The 17,276-nt window shown below is 44.3% G+C and overlaps 1 protein-coding gene across 1 annotated transcript; it reads right to left on the bottom strand.

The window, feature by feature from the left end:
* Nucleotides 1–7,284: 7,284 nt before the first annotated feature.
* Nucleotides 7,285–16,369, bottom strand: HSP90AA1 (heat shock protein 90 alpha family class A member 1). Its single transcript, XM_083167566.1, has 10 exons — nt 16,179–16,369; nt 14,737–14,901; nt 14,276–14,642; nt 13,748–14,193; nt 13,349–13,514; nt 9,431–9,621; nt 9,111–9,258; nt 8,555–8,823; nt 8,138–8,471; nt 7,285–7,576 (listed from the first exon to the last, which is right to left on the bottom strand). The coding sequence occupies exons 2-10, from the start codon at nt 14,899–14,901 to the stop codon at nt 7,467–7,469; spliced, it is 2,196 nt and encodes a 731-aa protein (XP_083023692.1). The 5' UTR covers nt 16,179–16,369; the 3' UTR covers nt 7,285–7,466.
* Nucleotides 16,370–17,276: the final 907 nt, after the last annotated feature.

Raw genomic sequence — 17,276 nt, 5'->3', positions numbered from 1 at the left:
GAAGTGGCAAGTGATGAGGTGTGCAGTTAACCTGCGAGTCAAAGCGGGGAAAGTCCTGTGCATTACATAGGATGCAGGCGCAATCTAAGAGGGAGAGACCCTCTGTTATAAGTAATATTACCCCGGTATGGACTGGGTTGAGTTAGGTTGCATGGTGTTCAAAGTCATTAGCCAGTTGCCGAACCGGACTTGATGTGGGTAGCTGGTGACAGCTGGATGGGGACAAAGTCAGTCATTAGCAGGGGATATGCGAATGACCCTGTATATGGTGCGTAGATCATTGGCAGGGAATATGCAATTAACCCTGTCAATGTTGATACACTGATGAATGCTACTGAAAATTGGTTTGTGATGATATGGATTAAATAAATATACGTAAAATAATATATGAATGGGGAAAAAAATTATATATATAATATAATATATGAGGAAAAAATAATTATGTATATAATATAATCATATTGGTCTTTATGATAAGAAAAATGCTGGTAATAAGAAACATTTTAAGGAAAGATGGTAATAAACATACATATATATATACTTCGCAGAGCATCTGTGTGCTTGTAAATTAATTAGCAGGATCTGGCGATTAAAAAAGGGGGAGAAAAAGGAGAAAACAGGCAAATACTAAGTTGGAATTGCTAGCTTGTGAGAGGGGATGGAACGGAGTAGGCCACCTCAATATTGCAATATGATGATTATTGCACTAAGTCAGTGCTGGTCTGAGTGGCTGGATGGGACATGCTCCTTGTAATGTATGATACCCCCCGTAGGGAGCGGGGTGGTGGTCTAAATAGGTCTTAAGTCATGGTATATATGCACATCATATACAGTACAAAATTATGAGAAGCCCAGTGAACAGGTAATTGTACAGTCATGGGTGTGAACCTACATACGTCCAATGACGGGTCACTAGGGTTGTAAGTCCTAAAGTCTTAATAGTGCGGTTGCGTAAATACAAGGAGCAGGTTATATTATAGTACCTGCTTGTAACGGTGTCTCAAAAAGCCTTGTGTGAGAAGAGGTTATGAGTGGCGAATTGGTGTTTCAAGATGGGTTGGGAACAGGTTTATTGAAGGAAGGCACTGTAGTTGATACCCTCATTGAGGCCGTTAGGTGCAAGTGTCCCCAATTGAAAAATCCACCAACTCTCTCTTCTCAGTAGTGCTTGGTTGATGTCACCACCTCTCCTGCCTAAGTGAATTTGCTCAAGTCCAAAAAAACTGAGTACGTTGGTATTAGAGTCATGTACTTGCTGGAAATGACGGGCAACTGTAGTGATGGTTTTGAATTTTTTGCGGTCATTAGTTGCATTTCTTACATTACCTATGTGTTCAAGGATTCTCTGTTTAAGAGGTCGTGAGGTCATCCCCACATATTTGATTTGACATGGGCAAGTGATGCAGTAGATCATGTTAGTGCACTTGCAATTGTGGAATCCCCGGATGTTAATGACATCACCATATCTGTCTGTTACGGATGTAATGTTTGTGATGTGAGTGCAGGCTTTGCATCCTCCACACGGGTAGCTCCCTGTCGTCACCGGTTTATTAGGTTGTTTAGCTACGAAGTGGCTGTGAACCAGATTGTCCCTTAAGTTTGGGGCCCTACGCCAGCTCATGTCGACTTTATGATTGAGGCTGGTTGCCAGATCATCATCTGATAGCAGGACATGCCAATGTTTTTGGATAATATCGGAGATTTCTCTCCATTCGTCGCAAAAGTCGCCCACCATAGTGAATTCATGTTCCCTGCATCTACCATTCCCTGGGTACACATAGCGTATAGCTGTATGTGTTATGTATATCTGTACTGTCTCTGTTTAACTGTACCTAACCGGCTGTTGCACAGCAATCCAAATCAAATTCCTAGTATACGCAAGTATACCTGACCAATAAAGCAGATTCTGATTCTGATTTACACTTCAAAATCAAACTGGTATTGCATTGTAAATGATTGCCGCTTTAAAAAAAAAAAATAAAATCTGGAGATTTCTTACCAAATCCCTCACTTTCTGAATCTCTCATCCTATTAAATTTCACCCATTGTCTGACATGGCTTGTATTTGAAACTGTACACATTGACCACTTTATTTCAATTGTTTGTATGTACAAGACTGTGTTGTATGGTGTTTCAATAACATTTTATTTGGGGGAAAAAAATCCAATCCTCTTCTGTCAGGTTATGGACTGTTTGAAAGTGACAGTTGGGAGCTGGTTGGCTGGTTTGAAAATGACAGTTATGAGCTGGTTGACTGGGCATTTATCACTATTACCCTCGCGCTCATATCTTTTAAAGGCTTTCTACATCTGCTCCAGGAACACTTGCTCAATAAAAGCCTTGGACATTTACTGTATGAGATGCTTTAACACACAGGTCTAATACGGAGGCAGCAACTTGTGTGTCATTCCTTGTGTCATTCTCACAACTTTTGGTCATGGCTGTATTATAGATCTGCAAGCAGCCATGACACTCTGTGCCTTACCTTTCCTTGCTCTGCTCCGTTGCTGAACTACAAGTGACAGCAGGATGCCCATTATACTCTCATAGGGCCTTATTCTAGTTCACTCTTTCTGACAAAATCCAAGATGGACAAAACCATGTTTTGTCAGAGAGTGAACTTGAATAAGACCCATAGGGGTTTATTCTAGTTCATTCTTTCTGACAAAATCCTTCTTAGATGGACAAAACCATGTGCACTGCAGGGGGGCAGATGTAACATGTGCAGAGAGAATTAGATTTGGGTGAGTTATTTTGTTTCTGTGCAGGAAAAATACTGACTGCATGATTTTACACTTCAATATGGATCTCACTTTGAAGAAAAACCCCACCCAAATCTAATTCTCTCTGCACAAGTTACATCTGCCCCACCCGCAGTGCACATGGTTTTGTCCATCTAAGAAGGATTTTGTCAGAAAGAATGGACTAGAATAACCCCCATAGTGCTGATGCGGTCAGAGCAGACGTATAGTGATCAGTACATTACACTGGGTCAGGAATTGTGCTTACATTGTGGGTATAGCAATATAGTGCAATGGGACATAGGACATAGGACAATACATTTACAGGAAGAGACCACTGGGGAATGGCCTGTGTCACTGTACCAAGGTTTGTTAGTGGCCAACTACCGACATGATGACCACACCCCATACCAGTCACCCTATATAGAGCACCACACACTATTGCCACAGCCACAACATGCAGGAACAGTGGCTGCTGGCCACAGGACCATGGGAAGTGTATTACTGTATTTCACTGATGGGAAGCCCTGGCTACCAATGTGCAGCTGTGCTGGCCCAGAAGCCATGAGAACCATTCTCCGGCTCTCTGCCCGTTAATGTGGAGCATGAAATCAGTGGCACATATCGCCATATACAGTAGGTGGTACGCAAAACTGTTAAATGAGTTCTTCTCATCAGTATTTACTAAGGGAGAGCAGACTGTGGAACGAACATTTACCACAAACGGGACAAATAAGCCAGATCTCATTGTGGATTTCACGCCGAAGGAAATAATACTGAGGCTAAGCAAACTCAAAACAAATAAATCACCAGTTCCAGATGGGATTCATCCGAGGGTATTAATGGAATTAAGGGATGAACTAGCTACCCCCCTACATTATATCTTTAGCAAGTCACTATCGTCAGGTATAGTACCAAAAGATTGGAGAATAGCAGAGGTAGTGCCAATATTCAAAAAAGGAAAAAAAGGAAGATCCCGCTAATTACAGACCCGTTAGTTTAACATCAATTGTGGGTATACTATTTGAAGGATTTTTAAGGGATGGTATCCAGGAATATTTAGATCATCACCGTCTACTCAGTACTAACCAACATGGGTTCGTGAAAAATCGTTCATGCCAAACTAATCTACTAGGGTTCTATGAAGAGTTTAGCAAAACCCTCGATAATGGAAATGCTGTAGATGTGATTTTCCTAGATTTCGCTAAAGCATTTGATACTGTCCCACACAAGAGATTGATTAATAAAATGGAGAACCTAGGATTGGGTGAAAATATTTGCAGATGGGTAGGGAATTGGCTATGTAATAGAAAACAAAGAGTGGTTGTGAATGGTGCCGTATCAGATATGAGTGGAGTGCCCCAGGGTTCGGTTTTGGGGCCCATTTTGTTTAACATTTTTATTAACGATATTGGGATAGGGTTACTCAGCAATGTATCCATCTTTGCGGACGATACAAAACTTAGCAAAGTCATCAAATCATCAGAAGATGTCACCATGCTTCAAAATGATCTTGCAATTCTAGATGAGTGGGCAAAAAAATGGAAGATGAGGTTCAATGTAGTTAAATGTAAGGTTATGCACCTTGGGAGACACAACCAGTGTGCAAGTTACAACCTTAGTGGAGAGGAACTGGGTAATTCCATACTTGAAAAGGATCTAGGAGTCCAAATAGACAGCAAACTAGGATGTAGTGCCCATTGTAATGTAGCTACAAAAAAGGCCAACAAAATTCTGGCATGTATTAAGAGGGGAATGGAAACTAGGGACTCAAGGGTAATTATGCCACTATATAAAGCATTGGTGAGACCTCACCTAGAGTACGGAGTACAGTTCTGGGCCCCACACTATAAAAAGGACATCATAGAATTAGAAAAAGTCCAAAGGCGAGCAACAAAGCTTATTAGGGGAATGGAGAATTTAAGCTACGGGTAGAGATTAAGCAATTTGGGACTATTTACATTACAAAAGAGACGTTTAAGGGGGGACATGCTCAACATGTACAAGTATATCAAGGGCCAATATAAGGAACTGTCACACACCCTCTTTTCTACTAGATTTGGTGGAGGTTACTGCGCTTATCCCTCTGTATGTGGGGCAGCTTAACTGAGTGGTCCGTACTCAAATAATAGGTTTAAACAAATAGTATTTGTTAAGCGCTCACCTTGGTTGTGTATTATGTGAGAATAAATAACAAAATGCTGGTGTTCTGAATAATATGTTTATTGTTCATAAGACATAATATACAGTATACATATAAATGGGGTAAAGTAAGTTTGTGGATGGTGGGGGTGCCTGAGATGAGTCCCGTGAGGGAGATGGGGGTGCCAACAGGCCCCTTTACCATAAGCCTGTGAGGATTATGTCTCATACAGCGGTGGGTAAATATGCAGTGGCCTGTGGTGAGCCCCGGAGGGTATGAGGGGTCAGCAGAACCCTTTTTACCATAAGCCCTTGGGCTTATGTCTCACGAAGGCTTTGGTGTGGAGATGGGGAGGGTGGAGGGTATGGGATGCCCCGCGGGTGGGTAAACAGTGGGGGGCGGACAGTCCAGGTTACACTCCTTGCTGCAGAACAGGAAAATTCTCACATAATACACAACCAAGGTGAGCGCTTAACAAATACTATTTGTTTAAACCTCTTTTCTACTAGAAAGGAATCTAGGACGCGAGGGCATGAGTATAGATTAGAAGAAAAAAGATTTCATTCAGCTAGTAGAAAGAATTTCTTTACGGTCAGAACAGTCAAACTCTGGAACTCTCTTCCCAGAGAGGTGGTAACGGCTGGCTCATTAAATGCGTTCAAGGCAAAGTTGGACAAACATTTAATGGAGAAAAACATCCATGGGTACAAATAAGAAATATAAATTGTCTGTAAAATACCAGAACCTACCAAATAAGCAATGGATATCTATACCAGGTTGAACTAGATGGACGCAAGTCTTTTTTCAGCCTTACCTATTATGTAACTATGTGCACCTGCCAGTCCCTCATGGGGTGGAGAAGAGATTCAACCCTGACACCCACGAAGCCCTGCACCCAGGGCCGGCAACAGAAAACTCTGGGCCCGGTACACTGATATCTCTGGCGGGCCACTGATATCTCTGGAAGGTATTTATATACAAAAGAAACATAATTAATATTCACTAATACCAAAGGAGGGTCCGAATAAGTACTTTCACAGGAACCAGGGGGTGACATTATAAACCATTGCTAGGCACTGCACTGCCGCCTCTAACCTTACAGCCCCTGAGCATCTCAGAACCTTGGGGCCCTCACAAGCATGAGGCCCGGTACACGTGTAGGGGGGGGGGGACCATCTGTCGTTGAAACCATCACTTGTTACCTTGCAAATGTTTTCACACCATCAAAGTTATCCATCATCAATGGGAATCCCTAGGAGACCAAGGGAATTGCAGGGCTTCTCCATATAAGGTTCCATTAAAAGGAGGGGGGGGGGGGGGGGGGGGGTAGAACAATGGTACTAATAGTTCAGCATTTAGTTTCACTAGCTTTGGCATGATCTTACAGTAAGTGCCCCTACAATACCCAGCAGTGGGCCAGATTCAGAGTTGATTGCAAATTTGCAATCAGTTTAAACATAGAATGACTGCGCATGGAACCAAGCCAAAAAGGACAGAAATAGCAAATATATCATTAAACGCAGGCGGGCCCAGGTGGTTTCAGGGAGGGTCTGTGACGCCAGCTCTGGCTTCCTTCAGCCGGTCTGTCGCACAGTTGTGAGAGTCAGGGCTGCTCACATTTGCACACACTGGGAGAATCATCTTGATTAGAGTACTGCAATGCCCTCTGCCTTGGTCCACCAGCAGAAGAACTGCACAGATTACAGCTAGTACAAAACACAGCTGCCAAGCTGTTACCCAACCAGCCCCATTCTCTACTCCCTCCACTCGCTACCTATAAGATGGCAAATAATTATCAAGATCAACTTACTGAGTTTCAAAGCTTTACATGACAATTCCCAAGGTACCTGAAGCAGCTTCTGATTCCACACTGTCCCACCCGATTATTGCGATCTGTAGATGAAGGACCTAGAATTTCCCATAATTCATCCGAGGGTCGAGCTTTTAGCAACGCGGCTCCAACTCTATGGAACTCACTTCCCCGCACACTCTCGAATCCTTCTAAAACGCTCAAGACTTTCCTGTTTACTCAAGCATTTCCTTAATTCCCTCAAGTTTTGTTTATGAAAAACATTTCTGTTCTTCAGTATTCCTGCACTGTATTACATTAATTCTATCTGTTAAGCACCTTGAGTCCTATTGGAAAAAAAGCGCTAAATAAAATAATAATTTAATAGTGGATTGCGTATGTGTGTGCCCCGACAGGATTTACATGTGGTAGGTTTTCTGTCTTGGCAGCAGATAACAACAAAAGTATGCAGATGTGCGATTGGGTATGAATCATGCCCAGTGTCAGGCGGGCCTCATTAACCAGAAGCAGTCACCAGTTCTCAATGTCTTCCCTTATTACATATAACTACGCCCATGACTCACCCCTGAATGACGCAGGACAGAATGTGCCAATGTTTTTTTGTTTTTAATTTGTCATCAGACCAGTGCAATTTTTTAACAAAAAACATACAACATTCAGAAGAAAATAAATATTTGAAACATAAAACGCAGGAACGCCGCCCATATACAAAATAAAACCTAACCGGTTAATATAATAGTAACTCTCAGAGCAAAACGATAAATCAGGCAACTCAGTCAACTTCCTCCATTCGAGAGGATTCTTCGTCTCCTTCCAGCGGCGGCATTTCCTCAGTAGCTGGCACGGTCAGGTCATCTGTGGCTGCATCGTCTTCATCAATCCCTGTACAGGACAGCAGGTTAGTGATTGTACGGAAATGCAGGCACTATGGTCTAATGCTGGGTACACACTGGACGAGGAGTACCCCGCCTGACATCACAGAGGACGGAACCCGGCTATGGCAATTACTTAGCACTAGAGTCATCCTCCAGTCAAATTGTATGTACAAATGGTGTGGCGCTAGCAAGCGTTGTAGAAAGTACATATCTGGACGATTTGCCTGAACGACTTAATCAGGCAAATAGCTCCAACTGCAATCATGGATGTAGCTGGCTAACTAGCTGCGTTCAGTTTGCAGCAAGGATTTCTGCCATTAAGAGTTCTATTTACTAAGGCTTTAAGAGTGATAGAGTGGAAGATGAAAACACACCAGCCAATCAGCTCCTGACAATTTACAGGCTGTGTTTGAAAAATGGCCATTAGGAGCTGATTGGCTGGATCATAATCACCACTTTCTCTTGATGGCAAAACATATAGAAGCCTTAACCTCCTACAAGGAGGAATGTTGTAGCAAACACATACAAGTTATGACCAAGGCGGATTATGGAAGGAGGTCCAACTCACCTAAACCTAGCTTGATCATTCTGTAGATACGGTTAGCATGTGTCTGAGGGTCCTCCAGGCTGAAGCCAGATGACAACAGGGCAGTTTCATACAGCAGGATCACCAGATCCTTCACAGACTTATCATTCTTGTCCGTGTCTGCTTTTTGCCGCAGTGTTTCGATGATGGAATGATCGGGATTGATTTCTAGGTGCTTCTTTGCAGCCATGTAGCCCATCGTGGAGTTGTCCCGGAGGGCCTGAGCTTTCATGATCCTTTCCATGTTTGCTGTCCAGCCGTAGGTGCTAGTCACAATACAGCACGGTGACGTTACCAGTCTGTTGGACACTGCAACCTGGAACAGGAATAGGACATCAGAACAAGATACAGCTACAGACACCCAGGACGGACAGCCAGCCAGGACCGTGCAAGTCTAACCTTCTCCACTTTCTTCTCCAGGATGTCCTTCATAATCTTACACAGGTTCTCCAGTTTGGCTTTCTTTTCTTCTTGCTGCTTTTTCTCCTCCTCATCTTCTGGCAGCTCCAACCCCTCTTTAGTGACGGAGACCAGAGTCTTGCCCTCAAACTCTTTCAGCTGCTGTACGCAGTATTCGTCGATTGGCTCGATCATGTAGATTACTTCCAGGCCGTGCTTCCGTAGCCGCTCCACGAAGGCCGAATTTGCTACCTGATCCTTGGTTTCACCTGTGCGAAAAGACAGTCATTAACCAAGGCATTTCCATGTCAGCGTGTATATGCGAAGGGTGTAACCATGATGGAGATATTACCAACAGGAACTCTACTAGTAATTATGAAGACTAAAACACCATCCTAGAATATGGATGAAGTTTCGGGTGACACGACACTAACTTGCCATGATATTGCACACTAGTGTAGTGGGATCAACCCCTTCAGCGCCCTGTTACAGTACTGATTGTAGCCAACCTGCATGGAGCAGCTTGTAGGAGGCTCGTGCGATGGCCGATCCATACCTGTGATGTAGTAGATGTGCTTCTGGTTCTCCTTCATCCTAGTACAGTAGTCTTTCAGCGACACCACCTCATCTCCAGATGAAGATGTGTAGTATCTCAGCAGCTCTGACAGTTTGTTACGGTTCTGAGAGTCTTCATGAATGCCCAACTAAAAAAAAAAAAAGAGAGAGAGAACAGGAATATCCTTTGTTATGTAGAATATATGAACATGTTTGTGACTGGGCAGAATTCATATCAGCGAAACTACAAACCAATCCCCCATAGTACTTAGCAAAGTATCTAATGGAACAGTCAAGCAGACAACATTCCGAGCCACCAACCTTGATGTTTTTGGAGAACTGTTCATATAGCTTCTTGTAGTTTTCTTTGTCTTCTGACAATTCTGTGAACAGCTCGAGGCATTTCTTCACTAGGTTCTTTCGGATAACTTTAAGGATCTTGCTCTGTTGCAGCATTTCTCTGGAGATGTTCAGGGGGAGATCTTCGGAGTCCACCACACCTCTGATGAAGTCTGCAGAACAAGGAGATTGTTAGAGATGAAGGGTCACCATCATACATGTACAAATGGTTACAAGTCTGCAAGTTTATACCAGGTGCCCCGGAGGTAACATAGAAGGTAGTGGAAACCCCTGGTTGTTCCTACATGTACACGTGCCGACATCCGTCAACACATATGCAGTAGGGACGTAGGGAGTTATGTAATTGCATTGCAATCACATTACTTAATATCTCCTCTGAGGAGCCTTTGTTCCGGTGACTCACACTTATACACCTAGGAGAATAAAATGCTATTATTGTGAATTTCAGTAATAAGGAATTTTTTTTTCAGGGTGCTGTCTGTATATAAAAGGTAAAGCCAAAAAAAAAAAAAGTGTATTTAGACTATTAGAAGGCTTCCTTGTTTTGCTTGTACTAGTGCAAAGTGACTAACTTTGGCAGGCAGGGCCGGCGACAGGGGGGGGTCAAGGGGGACAAGTGTGATGGGCCTCAGCGATCTGAAGGGCCACAGAGCTTCCATGCCCCGGCATGACCACCGCCTGTACTAGCTGGCCCGTCAGTGACCCTCACGGCCCAGCCGTCTACTGTGCACCATCTGTGTGTGGGTGAGTGTGACTGACTCACTGTGTGCCACTGCCATCTACTGTGTGTGTGCCCTGCCACTTGGCGCTCAGAGCAATCTACTCTGTGTGTGTGCGCACGGCCTGGGGCCGCAGATGCACAGCCGTGAAGTCCGCGCCTGAAAGCAGGATATGGAGCAGTGAAAGGTTCAATGAGGCTCATGCAGAAGAGGGTTGTATGGATTTGGGATTAGGTGGGGGGCCCCAGAAATATCATTGTACAGGGCCCCAAGATTTCTGTTGCCGGCCCTGTTGGCAGGAGAAACAATCCCTGATAATTGACCCATTTTCATGCTCACAATTGTGAATATTGTGTATTTTCTCCTGAACCTGTTATTTTCTTAATCAATGTTCTTGATTTTATTTTTCTGAACATTAGATGTATTTGTTTATTACATCATAATACACTTTTACGTATTTAACTGTTAATATATTGGCTAATCTTTTGCATATTTATATGCTCTAATGCAGCCCAATCATGTTCCCAGCATAGGGGATGCAAAACTGTTTTTCAGACCAATTCATGTTTAAAATAAACTGCCACAAGTAAAGACAATAAACAGAAGTGTTTAAAATACTGCACCTAAAGAACAGAGCGGAATGGATTGTTTACTGAACTTACTGTAGTATTCAGTAAAGAGTTTGTTGGACATTAGAAGACACAGGTGTGCATTATTCTATTAAAGGGCAAACAAAAGGAAAGGAATTTACCCTGATTTTTTTCTTGTTCACTTCAATTACAGAGCATCCTCTCCAAAAAAAAAAGTAACAAGTTAGGAGTATACACACAATATTCACAATTGTGACCATGAAAATGGGTCAATTATCAGGCCAAAGTCAGTCACTTTGCACTAGTACAAGCTTGCTTTCACTATGCTAAAGTATATAAATGAACCACACTAAGACATCCTGACATAATTTTAACTAGATCGGAGCTTTTTCATATGTTTCGTTATTTTCATATTAAAAGTGAAACTTCATGCCTCTTGCCAGAACATACAAGACCAAATCACGCCAAAGCGTGTGAGCAGCGCTAAATGAGGTGACACACACCAAGTTACAATTGTAATAATACTTTACTTGATAATATTAAAATTGAAAAACGTATATTGGGGTACAATACAAAAATACAAAATTACACAGTAAAAGCAATATGGGTACCATAAAAAACAATTCTTCACATCACAAGCTGGGGTAAGTATGACTGTAATAAGTCCAGTATAGGACAGGGGATATGTATCACGTGATAATACGTAAGTGGGGAGGAAAAAAATGTATTTGGATTACAGGTAAGTGCACGTTACCATTTGGTGGGCGATCTGTGTAGTAACCACGGGTGGTAGTTGGAATCCTCACCCGGGTAGCTGATGATTGGTGGAGAGTGCTGTCGATTGGCTTCCGCTAATGATGTAACCCCCTGTAGATTATTTGATGTCCTTTTTCGGGGGGGGGGGGGGGGGGATGGATTACCCCAACAATTTTCCAATAAGCGGTGTCCGCCAAAGGGTCGACAGGAATAACTTGAAAAGATGGTGGAGCAATGTCCTCCTGTTGGAGATGGCAAGCTGGAATTATGCCGCTGGATGACTTCCAGGAGAGACCGTAACCACCAAACACAATTGAGAGACTGCGGTGGTAAGCAGGGTGTTTCAAATAGATGAATCCGTGGATCGACGTGTACCAGTGGGGGAGTCAATCAAAGTACAGTATCCCACGCTTGGAGTGAAGAACTGGAAGTCTGCCTGACGCGTTTCACTGCCAACTGCAGCTTTATCAAAAATAAAGCTGCAGTTGGCAGTGAAACGCGTCAGGCAGACTTCCAGTTCTTCACTCCAAGCGTGGGATACTGTACTTTGATTGACTCCCCCACTGGTACACGTCGATCCACGGATTCATCTATTTGAAACACCCTGCTTACCACCGCAGTCTCTCAATTGTGTTTGGTGGTTACGGTCTCTCCTGGAAGTCATCCAGCGGCATAATTCCATCTTGCCATCTCCAACAGGAGGACATTGCTCCACCATCTTTTCAAGTTATTCCTGTCGACCCTTTGGCGGACACCGCTTATTGGAAAATTGTTGGGGTAATCCATCCCCCCCCCCCCCCCGAAAAAGGACATCAAATAATCTACAGGGGGTTACATCATTAGCGGAAGCCAATCGACAGCACTCTCCACCAATCATCATCTACCCGGGTGAGGATTCCAACTACCACCCGTGGTTACTACACAGATCGCCCACCAAATGGTAACGTGCACTTACCTGTAATCCAAATACATTTTTTTCCTCCCCACTTCCGTATTATCACGTGATACATATCCCCTGTCCTATACTGGACTTATTACAGTCATACTTACCCCAGCTTGTGATGTGAAGAATTGTTTTTTATGGTACCCATATTGCTTTTACTGTGTAATTTTGTATTTTTGTATTGTACCCCAATATACGTTTTTCAATTTTAATATTATCAAGTAAAGTATTATTACAATTGTAACTTGGTGTGTGTCACCTCATTTAGCGCTGCTCACACGCTTTGGCGTGATTTGGTCTTGTATTTTCTGGTGGTGGGGACTGACTATCCCCCCTTGAGCAGCAGCTTATACCCTGAAAAGCACCTCTAGTTAAGCGCCTGTTATCTTCCCTTGGCTTTTGGTCTTGGGAATTTTCTTGCTCTTGCCAGAACAGAAGATGTTGACTCAGATCAAAAAGCTTTTGCACGTTTCTTATTCAGGTCAAATCACAACTTTTCCACACTAGCCGATTTTGAATACAGATGTAGCGCTGCACATTCATTGCCGGCACCCGCCAGATCCCCTTCCACGCGTGCATCCCAGTATCACGGCAGTTGGGGGGGCAGCAAGGGGGACCCTGCAAAGATGTAGCCGACTACATCTGTATCTCGATTTCAACTTTTCCACTCCGTCCTAATATACACTCTACTGCTCTTCAGCTCCAGGGGGCCACCAAGTGGGCTTGTAAGCAAGGACGAGTGGGTGACATGTCCAAATACAGCAGCCCCCTCGGTTTCTCCTCCTTAATGACCCCCCACCCCCATAAACCAGTGCTTCCGCTACCTCCAGGAATTACACCACTGGTCGCGATTGGTGGGGTGTCTACTTACTTAGATACTCTGGAATCAGCTCCTCGCAGTTGTCCATGATAAATACTCTGCGAACATACAACTTGATGTTATTTTTCTTCTTTCGGTTCTCAAACAGGTCAAAAGGAGCTCGTCTGGGCACAAAGAGCAGGGCGCGGAACTCCAGCTGGCCTTCCACAGAGAAGTGCTAGAGGGACAGAGAGAACAGTGCTTAGTGCCAATTACTGCTTCATTGCCTACAGTGATCACTTCTCTAATGACGTTGGGTAGATGCACTAGGGAGAAAGTTCAGATCTAGCACCAGGTGGAAGGAAACTCTAACAAGGGTGTCCATTGGTCAGTTATAGGAACAGGATTTGCTAGTCATAATATTTAACCCATGAACTAGAACCATTCCATGAGAAATATATAGCAACTTACCTTCACAGCCAGGTGATCCTCCCAGTCGTTAGTAAGACTCTTGTAGAACTCGCCATACTCCTCATTGGTGATATCATCTGGGTTGCGGGTCCAGATGGGCTTGGTCTTGTTCAGCTCTTCCTGGTCAATGTATTTTTCTTTAATCTTTTTCTTCTTCTTTTTGTCCCCATCCTTCTTATCTTCCTCCTCATCGGAGCCAACGTCCTCTATATCTGGTTTCTCCTCATCTTTGTCTTTCTCCTCCTCTTTCTTCTCGTCCTTCTCCTCCTCCGCTTCGTCATCGCTGACTTCCTTGTCCCGTTCCTTCTCGACGAAGAGCGTTATGGGGTAGCCAATGAACTGGGAGTGTTTCTTTACTATCTCCTTAATCCTCCGTTCCTCCAGGTACTCTGCCTGGTCCTCCTTAAGATGCAGGATTACCTTGGTGCCGCGTCCAAGAGGCTCACCTGAAAACACACTGGAATTACCTGATGCTCTATTTACAGTTCTAATACACAACAACTAAACGTCTCTCTATTATGTACTTACTGTTGTCTACTCGGACGGTGAAGGATCCCCCAGCCGAGGACTCCCAGGCGTACTGCTCGTCATCATTGTGCTTCGTGATCACCGTCACTTTGTCCGCTACAAGGTATGCCGAGTAGAATCCAACGCCGAACTGGCCAATCATGGAAATGTCAGCACCAGCCTGCAGAGCCTCCATAAAGGCTTTGGTTCCTGATTTGGCGATGGTACCCAGGTTGTTAATGAGATCGGCTTTGGTCATCCCAATGCCTGTGTCAATGAGAGTCAGGCTACGCTCAATCCTGTTGGGGATCAGGTCGATCTTAAGCTCCTTGCCCGAATCCAGTTTGCTAGGGTCTGTGAGACTCTCATAACGGATTTTATCCAGGGCCTGAAAGACATCAGGTTGGGTGTGAGTAGAACCAGGACAGTAAGAGTTTGCAGCTACGGACGCAGCAGAAAGCCACTTCATGGTCAGGACTTACATCTGACGAGTTAGAGATCAGCTCTCTCAGGAAGATCTCCTTGTTGGAGTAGAAGGTGTTAATGATCAAGGACATGAGCTGAGCGATCTCAGCCTGGAAGGCGAAGGTCTCCACATCCTCCTCCATGGGATGGTCCTGAGTTGCAGTCTGCACTTCCTCCGGCATCTGTAAATGAAAGGTTGCGTTTTACTTTCAGATCGCTACAATGTACAAGCTGTAGGCGCATAGCGTTACTTTACATATTCAACAGCATATATGGTTCCATCTACCTGCAAGGAAACAAGGATCTAGATGAGCCTAGCACACTAATGCAGTCAGAGTGACACCTTCTGGCAAAAAGCAAGATGGCAGGTTTATAGAAATTACTGTCTGAGACAGCAGAGTTCCTCCCACACAGCCCTACAGGGGTTAATGCAGACACCAAGAAGATTCTGGATGCAGTCTGTAGTAATATCATGTAGCAGGCCAGTCAGACAGTACCCATAGCCACCGATCGCATGTAATAAGCAGGATAATAAGTACTCTCAGTCTAAGACATCACCCCCATGTGTGTTCTGCCTGATATTAATGTTCATCACTTTCACACCAGAGGCCAGACAGGGACAGTATCACCAGGCATATGTAGTAAGCATAGGAGAGCGATACAGTTACAGCCAATCCACTCCTAACTACCATGTATGAAAAGTTAATTATGAGCGGATTGTCTGGTACTTTATCTCTCTCCAAACATTAGTGAATTTACCTCCCTTAGGGGGGCAGGTGTACTAAGAAGCTAAAATGAAAGAGAGAGCCTTGATTTTGCACATGACCCCCTCCCACACACATCACCTACAGACCAACAGCAGCCTCTGGTGTACTACAAGTCCCAGCATACCCATGCTCACACAGAGACTCATGCTGGAGCTTGTAGTTTCCCAGTCTATGCCTGGCCTTAGGGCGAGGGAGGCAGCAGTTGAAATGGACATGCGGCATGCAGGTGTCACTACCTGTACATTATAGTGTAATACCTATATAATAGCCAGAGATATACTTGTACCCTTTACTATGATAAATGTATTCTATATACACCCCTGTACGGGACATACTAAAATGAATGACAGTGGAATGACCAGACTGTCATTCCACTGTCATTCCTTTTAGTACATTCCCACCTGTACCTATATAATATACCTGTACCCTATATTGTAATACCCATATAATAGCCAGAAATATACCATGCAGAATTTACTACTAGTACATTATAGTGTTATACCTACATAAAATACCTGTTCCCTACCTATACTGTAATACATGTACTTTATATGTAATACCTACATAATAGCCAGAAATATACCATGCAGATGTTACTAATACCTATTTAATATACCTGAACCCTATGCTTTAATATACCTATATAATCACCAGGCATCACTATACACAGTCGTGCCTGTGTCCGCACTCACCGTGCGTTCGGTTTGCGCTGTAGTCCTGTCCAGTTAGCGCCGCAGTAATATCCGCTATTCGCTGCTGCTGAGCGAGCCAAGGTTTGGAAGCTGACAGCGCCGCCGCTGTATATATAAATACGCCGCCGCCCCCTCAGTAACCCCACCCACACCTTCCAGAAACCTCTGGAATCTTCACTGGCGGACCACGGCCATCCCCGCCTCTCTACGCTGAATGCAGATACAGAGCGACATGTCCGCGTCCCATGAGGGTGTGTCCGAGAGATGCCCCCGCCCCGTGAGGGCGTGACCGATCTGACGCCCACGAAAGCTGTGGAAAACACTAGAATCTGCTGGAGCCATGTGCTGCCACTGACAACCGGCCAGCGTCAGTGGCGCAAAGCTCGCGCAGTCTGTGTCCATGGTGACTGATTTGCAGTGTCCCTTCCTGGTGCAGTAATGACCTGTAGCTACGCCTACCACTAAGGCATACTTGCCTCTACCTGACCCTCTCCATGCGGGAGAAAATGCTCTGTTTCTGGACTTCCCTGGTAATGTATGATTGCCATCACCTGTGGGGAGCTAGGTAAAGGTGTTTCACCACAGGTGATGGCAATCATAAATTACCAGGGAAGTCCAGGAGCAGAGCATTTTCTCCCGCATGGAGACAGTAGCGAACGCAGGGGGGGTTTCTGAGTACCCAGAAACCCCCCTCAGGAGTCTAATTGCCCTAGGCTGAAAGCTGAGGGTCCCCTCTTTCCATAGGTACATGAATTTAAAAAATCGGTCCTTGGGAACCGGAGATATCTGACTTCAAAGCAGTGGTCCCCATCCAAGCCTGTTAATTGCTCTTCCCAGTCAGATATTTCAGCTTCTGTCTGACTTAGAGTTTCTCTGAGGGTATATTCCAAAAGCTGGGACTCTCCCCCTTTGAGGGATACTAGAAGCTTGTCTCTACTGTTCCCTGAACCAGAGATATCAGCCTTCCAGCAGTTGATTACTGCTCCAGCTCCACACACATGGCATGTAGTTTTATATACTTGTTGGCAGATTGCTCTGCCTCCTGAACTCTGATCTCCTAGTCTCCAATACCATTTGGTAGGTGGGATTCTCTAATTT

Source organism: Crinia signifera, chromosome 12 (genome assembly GCF_055691185.1).
Source record: "Crinia signifera chromosome 12, ASM5569118v1, whole genome shotgun sequence".
Taxonomy (NCBI): Eukaryota; Metazoa; Chordata; class Amphibia; order Anura; family Myobatrachidae; genus Crinia; species Crinia signifera.
This window is presented reverse-complemented; position numbering and strand designations above follow the sequence as displayed.